Here is a 15,412-nt window from a genome sequence, read left to right as displayed (position 1 = left end):
TTAAACCTCTGTAGCAACTTTTCAGTTGGAATGTGCATGTAGTAACTGCTTTTATTGGCATGGTCTCAATAAACCCATCATCCCGTCATTGTTTGTGATATGACAGCTGACATTTACATGTGGCCCAACATGTGCATGAAATGATGACATAGTCGGGCAGATTTATCTCACCCACAACTCAGCTGCAAGAATAACTGGACATTACAATGCATTATAAGGTCATCTAGCTAATAGCTTGATTATTAACTAATAACTAGCTAGTTAGGCTGCTGATCAAAAAATAAGATAACTTTGGCTTGGTTATTTTTAGCCGGAGATACATCTAACTAAATAATTAAACTGAACGTTTCTAATTTTTTTGGACCGGAACTTTAGCTAAAAGCTCATGCTATTTTGGTAGCATAATTTAGATACCATGAGGATTAGTAAACATTAATGTTGGTATTAGACATGTAGACATGAAAGTCTGCTAAATGTAGACCCACAGGCTATATTTATGGACCATTTCATATTACCATGGACTGTTTCATATAACATTTTTACTTTTATAATTTTTCCTGAATGTCTCTGGCAGTTTACTGTGCCTTGTGCCTCTGAGCAGGAATCAAGATCAGGACGTGATAACATGGTCTGAGCTGAGGTCTTCCAGACCTCCTCCACCCCCTCACTATCTACCCCCCTCCCATCACTCCTCCCCCTGTCTCTCTCTTGCATCTTAAGTGTGATCACACTCCTGTGTTGTTGGACGGACTGCCTGATGTTATACTAGTACCCTTCTTTCTGGATAAGAAAAAACTGATCCAAAGCTTCTCCACATGCACAAATAAACATAGAGTCTGAGTATCGATAGAGTCTCCTGACCTCTTCATTGCTAAATTTCTGACAGGACCCAGTGCCCTTTGGGGAGCTTTTAGTTCAGTTGAGACATGGGTACTATGTGCTAGCTGTGGACATAAGCAGGTAGCTGGACAGAGCTGGACAGAGAGGCAACATGCCATATTAGTAGTATGTTTTACTCAAAGCTCTTCTAAAGTTTGTTCCAAATAGGTTTTGTACACCTCCTTTCTTCCCATGTGAACTATTCTATTGTTAAAGATTCAGGTACTGTGTATGTCTTACTTTTAAGATGAAGAGTTTTATATAAAATTACCACCACAAACTGCGCTCCCAGCATTCACCTGTCAGAAGCTTGTCTGTCACCCCAGTCCACCAATCACAGGTCCACTCTCCATTCAGCCTCCACTGATTATTAATTATCATCAGCTGTATATTGTGACTGAAATGCAGCAAGGCATGTTACAAAGTGTCCTTCTTCCATAAATATCACCAAATTCCCCAAACTTACATAGTACAGCTTATAGTTTGAAAAAGCAACATGGTGAAAGTTCATTAATGCTTTCTCTACCCACCACAATATAATGTTTAATCCTAGATTTAAACAAATGGCTATTGGATGATGGCCACTGGGTGATTTTTGAATAAAAATAAAATAGCCATCATAGTCTTCAACATGATTGAGTATTCACACATTTGGGTTTGCAAATACATTTTAGAATATTTTTGATTTTTCCTTTTCCTTTTTTTTTTTTTTTTCTGATGCCACAGTTCAATTTCTCCACCTTGGGTTACTTTACCCAGTTTCACTGTAGTAAGAGTAATTAAACAAGGTTGCCTAATTTCAGCTTTAATTTTTCTATTGGCTGCTGAGATGCTAGTAATATTAATAAACTATTCTGATGTGAATGAATTAAAGAGGATCTATTAAGCTCACTTTCAATGTTCATAATTATGTTTTGGGGGTCTGCTAGAATAGAACTACATGCTTCAGTGTTCTAAAAACAATTATATTTCTCAGACTGTACATTTCTATTCACTTTATATATTCACCCCTCCACCCTTACATGTTCTGTCCCTGTCTTGCAGTCAGTAGCCCTATAATATTTCAGATGTAATGCTAGAACTTCTCTAAATCAGAGTTACAGCAGTTTGTCTGCTGACTGACCAAACTGTATATTTTTAATTTACTATTTAGGTGCACTTGTCAAAACTGTACTGCAATGCTGATCAAAGTGGAAAACGTTTGCTGCAAAAACATTAGGTAACCTACATTTGCTACATTATGTAGCCAACTACCTGGAAACACCAATAGTAGCACACACCTAAAGGTATATGCTATGTTGCAAAACAACTTATGGTTTTACTAAAGTACTTCATTAGATTAACATTGCATGTGTTGAGGAATCTTTCTGGTATAGCATACAAATGAGATTTCCCTCACAATGCATAACACAGCATCTTCTTCAGTGTAAAACTCTTTCTGGCCCCAAGTTCTTGCTATGCACTGTGTGAAGCTTTGCCAAGCTTACTGGTGCATGGGCAATAAGGATTGTGCTACAAGATTACATCATCTTGTAACAGAGGAAACGAACTGGAATTCCAATGAGGCATTTCAGCCAGTTGAGAAAAGTGGTTTCTGTGGGATAGAAATACTTCCTCTAGTGTGTACTTTGGGCTTTGTAACTTTGCAGACCATTTACATAAGCAAAAAGGTATATAACACACTAAAATAAAGGGAAAAAATTGGAAAAGCATAATAGGTCTCCTCTAAATGTATGTAATCAGCATGTCATTTCTCTGTTTCTCCAAAACATTACCAAAGTACCAAAAGTGCTATAAATGTTATAATTCTTTCAAAACTAACTTTGGAGAAATGTGACCTACCGTGACTGCCCTCTAGTGTCTCTTATTGGAATTCCACTCAAAACTAGAAACGCAAAGTTTGCTTTATGTAACTGGCTATGGGATTGTTGAAGGCTATTAGGCTGATGGGGTAGTTGTTGAGGGATATTTAGCTGTTGTGGTAGTTGTGGTTGAGGGGTTATTTAGCTCTGGGGGTAGTTGTTGAGTGTAATCTGTAAAATGGGGTAGTTGTTGAAATGCTGTGGGGGGTCATTTTGGTTGAGCTGTTGGTTTTTAGCTGTTATAGTAATTGTGATTGAAGGCCATTATGCTGATGGGGTAGTTGTGGGCATTTGAGTATATGAGGTAGTTGATGAGGGGTGGTGTGGGCAATTTTTGTTAAGAGTTTTGTTAATGGGCTGTAGGGTAGTTGGAGTGGAGGGGTTATTTAGCTTAGGGGGTAGTTTTGACACAAATTTGGCTCATAGGTTAGATGTTTAGGGGCTGGCAGGTAATTTGGGTTAGAGGTGGGGTAGTTTTGGCTGAGAGGTTATTTAGCTGTCCATGTAGTTCTTGTTGAGGGAATGAGGGAGACAAGAGAGTCATATGAGACTGGCCTACTCTGATCTGAACATTCATGAACATTCCACCATTCCAGTTTTGGAATTTTTGGTCTGTCCTAAAAGCACAAGTGTACTATTCTCGTATGGGAACAACTTTTGTGCTAAATTTGGTTCTACAACAAAAACTGTGGACTGTGAAAATGTCCACAACAGCTAAATAATCCCACAGCATCAACTACCCCACAGTAAATACATTTAATTTTACATTTAAACAGCTATTTATTCGTTTTTAGCTGTTTTGTCAAGCCAACATAAAGCTAAATAACCCCTCAACCACAACTACCCCAACAGCCCCTCAAAATCTACCTCCACAACTAAATACCACAACTAATACAACCGAAATTACCCCTCAGACTAAATTATCTCACAGCAAATTAGTCCTAATCCAAAATTACACCCAAGAGCTAAACAACCCCTCAAAAATAACTACCTCATTTTGTGGGAATATTAGTCCAAGTATATTAATGTAACATTCGTGTGAAAACATTAGTATAATGTTAGTGCAAAAACATTATTTACATGTAGTCCAAGAATATTATTTTATAATTATTGTGAAAATGTTAGTATAGCACTAGTTCATGAATTTTAACATTATTGCAAAAGGTTAGTCCATAAATGATATTATACTGTCTTAAAACATTATTTTAACATTAATATTAGTGTAACATTAACCAAGAAAATTATTTTAACATTATTATGAAACATTATTTTCATGTTGTTCCAAGAACATTAATATAACATTATTCTGAGAATATTATTTTAATGTTTTTAACTTCAATACAGGATTAAACTGAAATAACAAATCATGTCACAACTGCCTGTGTGTCTGAAAAGGATTCCAGACCATCACAAATTAAAAACCAAAACCATCCAGAGCTGCAGAAGATCCCGTGCTTCCTAACATTTATTCAAGACCCCCACTTTCACCTCTTGAATGACAAAGGACCCCTACCGCCACCTCTCCTCCCTCCTCCAACCCTCCAAAATACAGTCACACTGTGACTGTGTTGTTCTCACCATCTCAGAACAACAGATTAGAGGAACAAATACAAAATTCAAAATATTGAGAAATACACAAGCTGTGCTTTACAGAGAAGAATGAGTCCAACAATATGCTTCCACAAAGATTGGATCAGACAGAAAGAGACTTGTGGCAGTAAGGTTAGTATATCAGTAAAACAATGTAATCAAAGTACACAGTAGAAGGTGACCATAAAAAGGCTCTCAAAATGGTGAGAAATAACACAAACTTCACTAAAAAATAAATGAATTCTACTAAAGTCCATGCAGTAAGTTAAAATTTTAAAGAAGTATATAGTTCATGTGAAAGATTTGTGTAGAATGGACAGAAATGTTATAACAACTTCTACAATTTTATATCAAGACCAAATCAATATACTAGGCTTTACATTGTGGGACAAAAACATACATATGTAACTAGACACATGGCTGGAAAAACACTGAATGTCTACTTTCGAGATGCCCATCTAGTAGCACGTTGGACCTCCTTTGGCCTTAAGAACCAGAGCAATTTGTTGTGGTATAAATTCTATAAGCTGTTGAAATGTGTGATGACCCCCATGTCCTCTTCTGGCTGGTTGGGGTATTACAGGACTGGGAAAGGAAGCACTCATTGATTCATGCTGCTTGCACCAAATTTTGACCATTCCATCAGCATGGTGCAACAGAAATCTGGATTGATCTGATGTTTTTCCACTGCTCAGTGACAAGTGCAATGGCACTCAAACTGGTTATCTGCTATTATATGTGTTAAGAAATGACAAGTTGTGTGTTTAGACATGTTAGTTGGACTGCCAGCATTGTACTCAGGTGCAATTTTCTTGACAATGCTCTGCCTGTTTGTCAGAATGATCCTTGACATCCTTCTCTGACCCTTTTCATCAATGAGTTATGTCCACAGACTCCCCTTTCGCCAGATGTTTTTGAAATACTGGCCCCAGCTAGTGAAATACTGGTCCCTTTGACCATGCCTCTTTCAAAGTCACTCATATTGCTCTATTTTCCCATTCTAATGTGGATTCACACTGAATCTGATCCATGTAACACTTGCTTACCTATTGTATGCTGCACTCCAGGCTCTAATTCCATACAGGGAAGCTCCAAACGGCAGGTGTATCGTTCAGTGTATATGCAAAGGTGTTATTAATTTTACAGCCACATCAATTCATTACAGTTCATGTTAGAAATTCAAAGATTGAAAACAAGTTGCAGTGCAGCTTGCAGGAAATAATAACAGTATAAATTGATGTTTATGTGTTTGATTCACCATCTTTTCAATTACATGTCTAGGAACACACTGAAGATTAGGGTATTCCCACATTTTTACCCTACCTCACTGCCCCTACACCCACCCTGGAAGCATCGAGCTCCACGATGAAAGGTAGCGCAGGGTAACGCTGAGGAGGACAGGAGCTGGGGAAAAAGCAGTTTTCAAGAACTTGAAATCTTTCTTCATGGCGGGTGTCCAAGTCAGCCTGCCTGTGCCTTGATTCTTCAAGAAATCAGTGAGGGGAGCAGTTAGTGAACTGAAGTTCAGATTAATTTCTGGTAAAAGTTCATGAATCCCAGAAAGCATTTCAAATTCTTGTCTGTGGCAGGTGTTGCTAATTCATCACACCTGAGACATTTTCAGGTTCGATGGAAATACTGCTGGAAGTGATTGTACACCCTAGGAATGATATGGTTGTACAATGAAATTCACATTTCTCAGCCTTAGTGTAGAGGTGTTGTTGGCATAGGCATGTCAGTATCACTGTGATAAGTTCAACATGTTCAGATAACAACCGGGTGAAGATTAGAAGGTCATCTATGTAGACTGCAATTAATCAGTCAGTCATGTCTTGAAAGATTTCATCTATAAAAAAACTGGACTATTAACTAGGCTAAATGGCATAACCAGGTATTCATAGTGCCCAGTAGTCATAACAAAGACCCTGTTCCACTCATTCCCCTCCTGTATGCATATGAGGTTGTAAGCGTTTCTTAGATCCAGTTGTGTAAAAATCATTACACTGAGCAACTGGCAGGGGTAAGTGAATTTGATGATGACCACGTGGAGGGCATGATGGTTTATACATAAACACCCTCCTCCCTTCTCCACAAAAAAAAAAACTCTGCAGCCACTGGAGAGGTGGATGGACGAATAAAACCCTGATGAAGGACCACTTCAACATACATTTCCATGGCAACAGTCTCTGGCCAAGAGCATGCGTAGGACTTGGCTCATCTCATCTGCTCTGGGGAGGAGGTCCATGGCACAGTTCCATAGGTGGTGAGGAGGTAGCATTGCTGAACCTTGCTGAACACATCTGCAAATTCCTGGTAAGGAGGATGAATGTAAGCCAGGTCTGGGCTGTCAGGGCTGTCAATGGATGTAACTTGAATGGGTAGGTGCACACAAGCAGTAGAAGTTCCAAGAAGAAAGATTACTGGCAGACCAGGAGATGGTGGGGTCACAGACGACTAGCCAGTGGTGGCCCAATATGACAGTGTCACGTGGAGTGGACATCATGTCTACACCTAGAATGTTACCTACAGACCCAATTAGATTAGTGCTGGAAGACAGGTGGACCCAGAGCCATAAGTTACTGTTACAGGTGGGACAAATGACAGCTGGTAACATGAAAATGAACAAATGTTTACCTGAACATGGGAACATGCCTCCTTCTCACATGATTTGTGTGGCTGCACTGGGCAATGGTCATGGAAGTGTCCCCATATTCTGTAGTAGAGACTCTGTGGAGTAGCATTGGGGATGTTCTTGTAGAGAGTGTTGCTCTGCTCAGCTGCATGGACTCAGGGGCCTCAGGGTGTAAATCAGGTTGTATGCTGCGTGAGGCCATGGCTGAGGTGGGGCAATTCTGGTGGGTAGATGGGCACACACACTTCAGGGATGAATCTGGATGAATTCTGATAAGAAGGGTGTTTCACTCTAGCATGCCAACTTGATCTGTAGGTCCTTAGACAGCCCCAGACAAAATATGATCTCGAATGCAAGTTTTGCTCCACCAGCTGGCCACAGCAATGATGTGGAACTCACAAGCATATATTGTTGTGACGTATCGGCTCTAGCAGATTTCACAAAGTTGGGTGCTAGGACACTTTATGGATTCTGAATGGTTAAAAACTGCTTTAAATTGGTTTTAAATATGATGTCAGAAGGCAAGGTGGGATCTTGGTTAACATTCAGGTGAGCTGCATCATGTGTGTCAATTAAAGTATAAACTGGTGTGTTTCCGAGTAGGGGTATAGTGGTCTGTACATCGGAAAGGTGAGCATCAATTTTTTTGGGATTTCACCTTGACCATCTGTCTCAGCATTAAGTGTGGGTTTATGCTGCATACTGGAATTTAGATGTCACAGTGCCATATAAGGATCAGCTTCCCAATCTAAAATCATATTCGGTATAGTCTAAACTGAATGTCAATACCAACTAGTTTACGTTTTGCACTAATAGGCCCAGAAGACTTAGAAAGTATTTGCTAATATGCTAATATTTTGTTTTTCTCTCTCTCACCATTTCAGAGGACAGAGGGGTTTCTTGGACATTTGATGGTCAAGATCTTCTCCTTCACTGCTGCTAACACACAGAGGAAGCCCAGGGTACCTGCACCTGCTCCAGGAAACAGAGTTGCTGCTCCTCAAGATTGAGAGGAGCCAGAAGAGGTAGTTCAAGCATCTCATAAGGAAGCCACCTCATCGGCTCCCACTGGAGCTGCTCCAGGAACATCCCACTGGAACAAGGCCCTGCTGGATGGATTATGTCTCACAACTTGCTTAATAGTATCTGGGGTTCTAATTCAGTATTATTTATAACCTCATGTATGGATTGGATATCTGTAACGTGTGGCCCGAGTGCGGAAGGGCGTAGAGCAGGACGCGCAGACTCCCTCAACTTTGTGAGACATTTAATAACATTGAACAGGGCACTCACACAGAACAAAACACTGAACATAAACACGTAGGAACAGTATTACACAAATATACCGTTTAACACAGACTGTCTACACAACGATGACGACTGACTTACATACGCACGCTACCTTAACATTGATACTGACAATGACCAACGACGAGGTGCACACTGACAGCGGTTTAAATAGACAAACATACACTTAACGTAAAAACCCTGTACAGGTGTGCGCCCTCACGGAGGGTGTGGCTACAAACAAACGAACCCCCTGCACGCAACAGGCCGTACCACGTGACTCGTGGGGGGAGGAGCGGTCCGGGACAACATCAAGCACACATAGACAACTGGAAGGTGTTGGAAGGCCCAAAATTCAGATTTACAAGGGACAATACAATCATAATGGACTGAATTTGTATTTTCAATTTTGACAGCTCCTTTTCTATTGTTTATTCCTTTGTATTATGTGAAATGCAAACTATTTTTAAAAGTGCAATGCTTTGTTAGCATTGTTATTCTAGTGATCTTGATACTCCTGGTCATTAGTAGAATTTTAGTCAATGATTGTTGTACATGTTTTCCCTATCTATGCTTATTGAATAAACATACCTTGTTTATTAAATCCGTGAGTGATATTATAATGTTTGGTAGATGAGAAATAGTCATGTATCGAATTGGCAATTTTCATGACTTTGATCATTAATAAATTAATTAAAATTAATACATTTTCCATGTTAATTAGGGTGTTGCATCAAATTAATTTTATCCACTGTAATGGACAATTTATTTAAAGTGTTAAAACTGCTACACATCATAGGACAGGGAAATGGAAAAGGCACTCATCATACTATGAAACACAAAGGTATGTCGCACAGCAAGCCAACATTGCCTCGTCTTCCTGTGGTAAACAAAATCATATTACCCTACCAAGCTGTGCATCTCACCTTCTGTCATTTCAGGGCATATACAGCAAACAGTTCTAGTTTTTACCCCAACTTTCATAGCTACGAATATCACACTGTGATTATCTTGGTGTATGTACTGTATGTACAGTGTTATATACTCTGCAATGTATTAGAACATACTAGTGACACCCCGCAGAATAATCAGCTGGAATATCCAAGTCTTCAGGTTTTGCCACCCAAACAAATGATCTGAGAATATTATATTTCTTCTGTATGTTTTAATGTGCTGGGGATTTATCATACAGGCATATGCAATTAGAAATTGGGATATTATGGCTGAAATGTACTCAAAGTGGTTACCTACAAAGAGAGAGAAAATGAGAGCAAGAGAGAGAGGGAAAGAAAAAGAGGGAGACAGAGTGCACTTTAAATAGCAGCAACTGCAATCCTATACTCAGAAGCCACTTCGTTAGAAGCACCTTGTAGGTGTACATTTGGAGTTTATAGCACATCCCCTGCAATGCACAATGTGTTAGCCTTTCTAACCACAGGACTACTGCTGCCTGGAGGTTATGTGACCATCCAAGCAGTGACATTGACAGGAATGACACCGACTTGCCATAAATCCTTACACAACATAGTATATTCATGTAAGTTCTACAACATTTGATATGTAAACACTGATTCACTGATGATAAATATGTGGATGAATTACCCATGTTTCCTGATCTGTTGCATTGGCAAATCTTGTGGTGAGCAAAACAATCATACTACTTCCAGTATTAATGCTGTGTTGATACTGATCTGACATTTAAAAAGTATTCAGTCCATCATTGATCCTGTGGTCAGGAACTAACCAGTGATAATTGGGAAGAAGATGACTGACAAATGCATACATAGAATATATATATATTTATCTTGCATATATATATTTTTCTCTATGCACCCCTGTTTTCTTTTCCTCAGTTTGGACAGAGCACTCTCCACCATTTCACTGCAAGTTATACTGTGTATGACTATGTATGTGACGAATAAACCAAATTTGAACTTGAACTTGAACTTGAAATGATAAATGCTAACAAATGTGTAATTATACAGTTATAAAATGCACCTATATATCAGATGTTCCTAATATCTAGTACCTAATGTGTTAGTGAGAGAGTACGTACATGGTAGGTATTAATAATATAGTTCCAGGTTAGTGTATATAGTATGATTAAAAGGCACATGTCTTTAGGTCTGAAAAAATGTGGGATCTGAAGTGGGGCCAGCCTGCTAGAGGGCCTGCAGTCTCTTTAGCAGCATCTGGTTGTGGTGCTCCAGGCAGAGCTCTGCAGCAAGGCCAAGGTTCCAGGCTCCATAAACACATGTACATCTCCACTGAAGAGGTCACCCAAAGGAGCAGTCTGTCTCAGACAGAGAGAGAAAGAGAGAAACATCAAATGAGGAACAACAAAACACTGTGCAAAAGGAAACATCTGAATTCATTTACATCTTTATCATCAATGAATCAGTGTTTACATATCAAATGCTGTACATCTTACAAGTATACTATGTTGAATCATCGTCAACATTGTTTTCCTTTTTCCGTTTTTTCTAGTGAGGGTCATGGTGGTAGCAGGCTGAGAAGATCAGCCTTCTCTGTTTCCTGTGACAGAGTCCCTGGTACATCCTAATGTTCCAAGGTCTTCCTAAATTGCAGGGCTCTACCCTCTATTGTGGAGTGAAAACCCTGTGCAGAACTCTGTTGCTTGTATTCCCAGTCTTATTATTTCATTCACAACCCATACTTGATTGAATTGATAAATCAATTTACATTAATATTTAATTAATGAATACTTTAAGAAGGATAAATAGATAAAGCAATGGCAAATGGGTCTACAAAGATAATCAAAAACGAAACAAATAATTCAATAAAATTGTATTGTAGTGGTGTGAGGACCAGAGTGACTTCAATTTGAGGTGTACCAATGGTAGAGACTGGACACATAAGAGTTCCTTCAGTCAAAGAGACCTTTTAATTAATACTATCAGACAGTCATTCCAAAATCACATAACCACAGCATTGCCATACTGCTCTAGTAGAGAGGATAAGACAGCATTGACAGAAACATACAGGGTCATAGGCTTGTCCTCAACTATCTAGGTGCTTCCTCTCCTCCCTTGTTTACCTGTTCTGGTGATGTGTTAGACCAGGCTAACATTATCACATATTAATCAACATATAGGTTAATTGATAAAAAAAGATTAAAATATTAATTTCAAATATATAAAACATCTAAAATAAATAATTTCTTCATATGATAAACAGATAATTAGTCAATTGCTTATTTACTTTTATTTATCTTTTGTAATTTAGTAATTTTTAATTGCTGATTAATTGATCCATTAAATTAAGACTTCTATGTTCATTTTCGTTTAAATTGTTTTTATTGTTAAATTATTGATTAATTCATCTATTTATTTATTATCCATTGACTTCTCACATCATACATTAATTGTCATTTGATTTACCAATTAGTCACTTTATTACTGAATTAAACAAATGGACCTCCACACTCATAGCATCTTACTAATGTTGCTGCAAATAGAGTCATTAACGTAGCAGTTTAATAAAGATTCATGTAAGCTAATAGGAGCTGCCTTGGCAAAACACAGATGGCCCGCGAAAACCACGCCCCTTTGTCTTCCTATCAACCTGAGACTCCTACTGGCTTGCTATTGGCTTATTATTATAGCGGCACAGTTATTCTTGAACACGGTATTCTGAATTCTGTTTATTCGTCAAATATAGAGTAAATTTGCTTCATTCAGAGGAGAATTCGTTTGGACATATTACTGCATGGACTTAGACAGGGTTCATCGCTAGCTAAACCGACGAATGGGTAGTCTATTGTCCTTTAATTCAATCAGAAGACATTGTGCACGGGAGGTGGGGCTACTGGAGATACAATACACGCATAAATTCATTTCGTTTGTCCGTAAAACCAGAAGTGTCCAGCACTACATGTAAGTTAATGTTTTATACTTTTCTTGCCGTTGTTTTGAACTATAGCGCTCAGTGTATACGTTTAGTTTAGACGTTCGTAACGTTCCTCGTCTTTACCAAGGCTGTGACAAATGTATAGCCATGTTTCGGTTCCAGTTTATGGTATGTTAGTATGTTTATATCCTACTTCCAAACTGGGTGGAAACGATTACGTATCATGTGGCACAATACATTAATAGTCTATTCGTAGCTAACCTACTATCATAAACCTTACTGTAGACGTTGACAGATTATCGCATATATGGTGACAGCGCGTTAACCCACAATTGTCCATACATGTTAGAAGTTAAAAAAGCTCTACAGTTACAAATGTTTCGAATAGGTGACGTAGAAAATGAGTGATTCCGAAAAACAGAGCATTTCCCTGAAAGAAAAAGATGGAGTGGAGAAGAGAGGACGAGGAAGACCGAGAAAACATCCAAAGGTAACAAACAACACTAGCTAATATTACTCGTTGAGAAGTAGGCAACGCTACCCACGCATAGATACTACGTGGTCCTCGTCCTCTAAATCCAGTTGCCACCCAGTCCCCCAAAATGTATCTAACAGGCAAACAGGTCTCTAGAACTTTGTTATGAAGCCAGGCCTATGTGTACAGACTGCCGATACGTACGCTACTAAAGATGTGTGTGTGTGTGTGTGTGTGTGTGTGTGTGTGTGTGTGTGTGTGTATGTGTGTGTATCTATCTATCTCTCTCTCTATCTCTCTCTCTCTCTCTCTCTCTCTCTCTCTCTCTCTCTCTCTCTCTATATATATATATATATATATATATATATATATATATATATATATATATATATATATATATATATCTCCCCCTCGAAATGGTTGTAAAGTACACAGAGTTTCCAGAGAAATATGAATAGAATACATTTCGGACAGAGGTCCTTCATCAGCTGTGCAAGCAACGAGCAAAATTTGCAAAACATTAATGTAAAATTCTGTTCTTTATATGGTTATATATTTTGCAATCCCAGGAATCCGGTGGATCCCCAGTTCCAAAAAGACCACGAGGGAGGCCAAAAGGAAGCAAAAACAAAGGACCCTCCAAGAAAGTGAGATTATTTAAAGCCTTAATTTCTCATATATAAACACACACGTGCCTGCATTTACATTTCAGTGTAATAAGTGAAATGAAAATAACTTGTTTCTTGCTAAACTACTGAGGATTTTAGTATATGGCCTACTAGCTGAAAGCGATGTCAGTCTATCGCCCACCACGTCACAGCTTTCAATGAACTCATTGCCCCCTCCACCTGTTTTCCAGCTCAGTAATGGCACCCTCTACTGTTCACTTGTGGTACATTTTTAGTTATGTAACGACAGGCGGGTTTGTTATTCTTCTTTGAATGTAACTATTTGTTATATTCCGTGTTTGGACCGTCCTAAAAATCTCATGACCTCCTTGAAGGTTTTATAAAAAAGACGTATTCTATTCCAGTTCAATACAAAGCCTGAGTTTGGGACTAATGCAATATCTTTCCACAGAAAGCAGTATCATCATCACAAATGAAGCTGAAGGGGAAGCCCAAGAAGGAGGTGAGATAAAGTACACGATCCAATCAAAACATCTTGGCAATTCTTTGCTTGGACTTGTTGTTTACCATGTGAAATAAAGTTCGCTAAATGAGATGGTCTGATGTAAGATGATTGCCTTTGTGTTGTGTTGTGTGCTCTGTGAACAGGAAAAGGAGGATCAGGCATCTCAAGAGTCCTCTGAAGAAGAAGAGGAGGATGAAGATGAGGAGCAGTAACTACCTCATTCTCAGCACTACCTCTTAATGAGACACTCAACCTGGCACCATTAACTATTATATTACCCATGTCTGTAATGAGGGAATGTCATTTGCTCACTTCCCTTCCACTTCTTTACAGGACTGATGTATATCAAATATTCTGTCTCTCTATAATGCAATCAGTAAAAAGCAGAATAATTTTAGAAATCTGTGAATTAGAATGCATAAGTGTTTAGTACATTAATGGTGCTTAATGAGTGCTTTCCTACTTTTTTGTTTGGGTTGGCTTTTATGTATTTGATGTGGCTTCTAAGGTGGGGACTGTAGAATTAGAAAAAGCAAGCTCTATGTTCTGACTGTGGTGTGTAGTGGTCTATAGTTTTAGTGGAGGGCTTTCTGCATAAATGCAGCTGATTTTAAAGATTTTAATACTCCTGCAGCATAGACTAACTAGATTTTATTTGATTAGATTTTCTTTTTTATATATATCTTGATGATTAAATATTGGACAGTTGTTGAAGGTTTGGAATGTATTTTGAGAGATAAACTGACCATGCATAAAAGAGTTTAGATTATGATGAACCATTTTCAGCGTTTGTCAGCTGTAATAGTGCAGTAGGGGGCAGATAGCTCAAGAATAATTCTCACTTCTAGTACATTCCAGTAGCACTTATTTTTTGCGACCAAATTCAATGGATTATTCTTGTATCCTTTTTTTTTTTCATTGACAAATTCACCACATTTATATTTGTTTCCAGCAGGTGACTTTTCTAGCACAAGGCAAAAGGACACATTAGGAAAACTTAGAATCTTTAGAAACTTAGAGTCTTTAGTATCATGTATTTGTTCAAAACAGTTCTTTAAAAGATAGTTCTTTACAACTGCCAATTTATGGGTCCCTCCAAATACTACTGGGAGTTACGATGAACACTTGTGAAATAATGCTCACTTGAGCAACAATACCTCAGTACCATGGCTTGTGTTTGGGGCAAGCTCACGTTTTGTTGTAGTAATGACTGTTTTTACTCTGGGCTTACATTACACATTTCATCCATCCTATTCTCTGAACCATTGCAACAATATGCATTAGCCACCTCAGGAATTACAGTGTACAGATGGGCAGCAAAGGACCGAGGTAGGGTTCAGATAGCACTGATAACGTCTTTATAGAATATGTTTAACCTTTCACTCGAAAATAGCCTTTGCCGTGCACCTATTTTTGAAGCAGCTGAGAAATTGTCTACAAACCTTTTTTTAGGCTTATACCACATTTTGTTTATGCAGCGGCAGGATATACAGGCTATTTATTTCACGGTAAATTGAGAATTAAATTGTACCTGTGTAGCATGTTGTGTTGTTAATAAAAATACATTTTCTCATTTTGCGTGTTCCTGGTGGCGATGATCTTATCGATGTCTATAGGGTTGAATTCAAATAACATTGCAGTTTGTCATAAGTAGAGTAGAGTAGAGATTCTCGTCATATATGC

The 15,412-nt window shown here is 38.4% G+C and overlaps 1 protein-coding gene across 1 annotated transcript; it reads left to right on the top strand.

Annotated features, from left to right (window-relative positions):
• The first annotated feature begins 11,866 nt into the window (after positions 1-11,866).
• Positions 11,867-15,303, top strand: hmga1b (high mobility group AT-hook 1b). The gene is made up of 5 exons (XM_027000704.2): positions 11,867-12,146; positions 12,509-12,610; positions 13,165-13,242; positions 13,676-13,726; positions 13,873-15,303. The coding sequence occupies exons 2-5, from the start codon at positions 12,521-12,523 to the stop codon at positions 13,939-13,941; spliced, it is 288 nt and encodes a 95-aa protein (XP_026856505.1). The 5' UTR covers positions 11,867-12,146; positions 12,509-12,520; the 3' UTR covers positions 13,942-15,303.
• The last annotated feature ends 109 nt before the right edge of the window (positions 15,304-15,412 follow it).

This window comes from Electrophorus electricus, chromosome 3 (assembly GCF_013358815.1).
Source record: "Electrophorus electricus isolate fEleEle1 chromosome 3, fEleEle1.pri, whole genome shotgun sequence".
In the NCBI taxonomy this organism is placed as follows: Eukaryota; Metazoa; Chordata; class Actinopteri; order Gymnotiformes; family Gymnotidae; genus Electrophorus; species Electrophorus electricus.
Note: the sequence above shows the minus strand (reverse complement) of the source record. Positions and strands in the feature narration are given on the sequence as shown.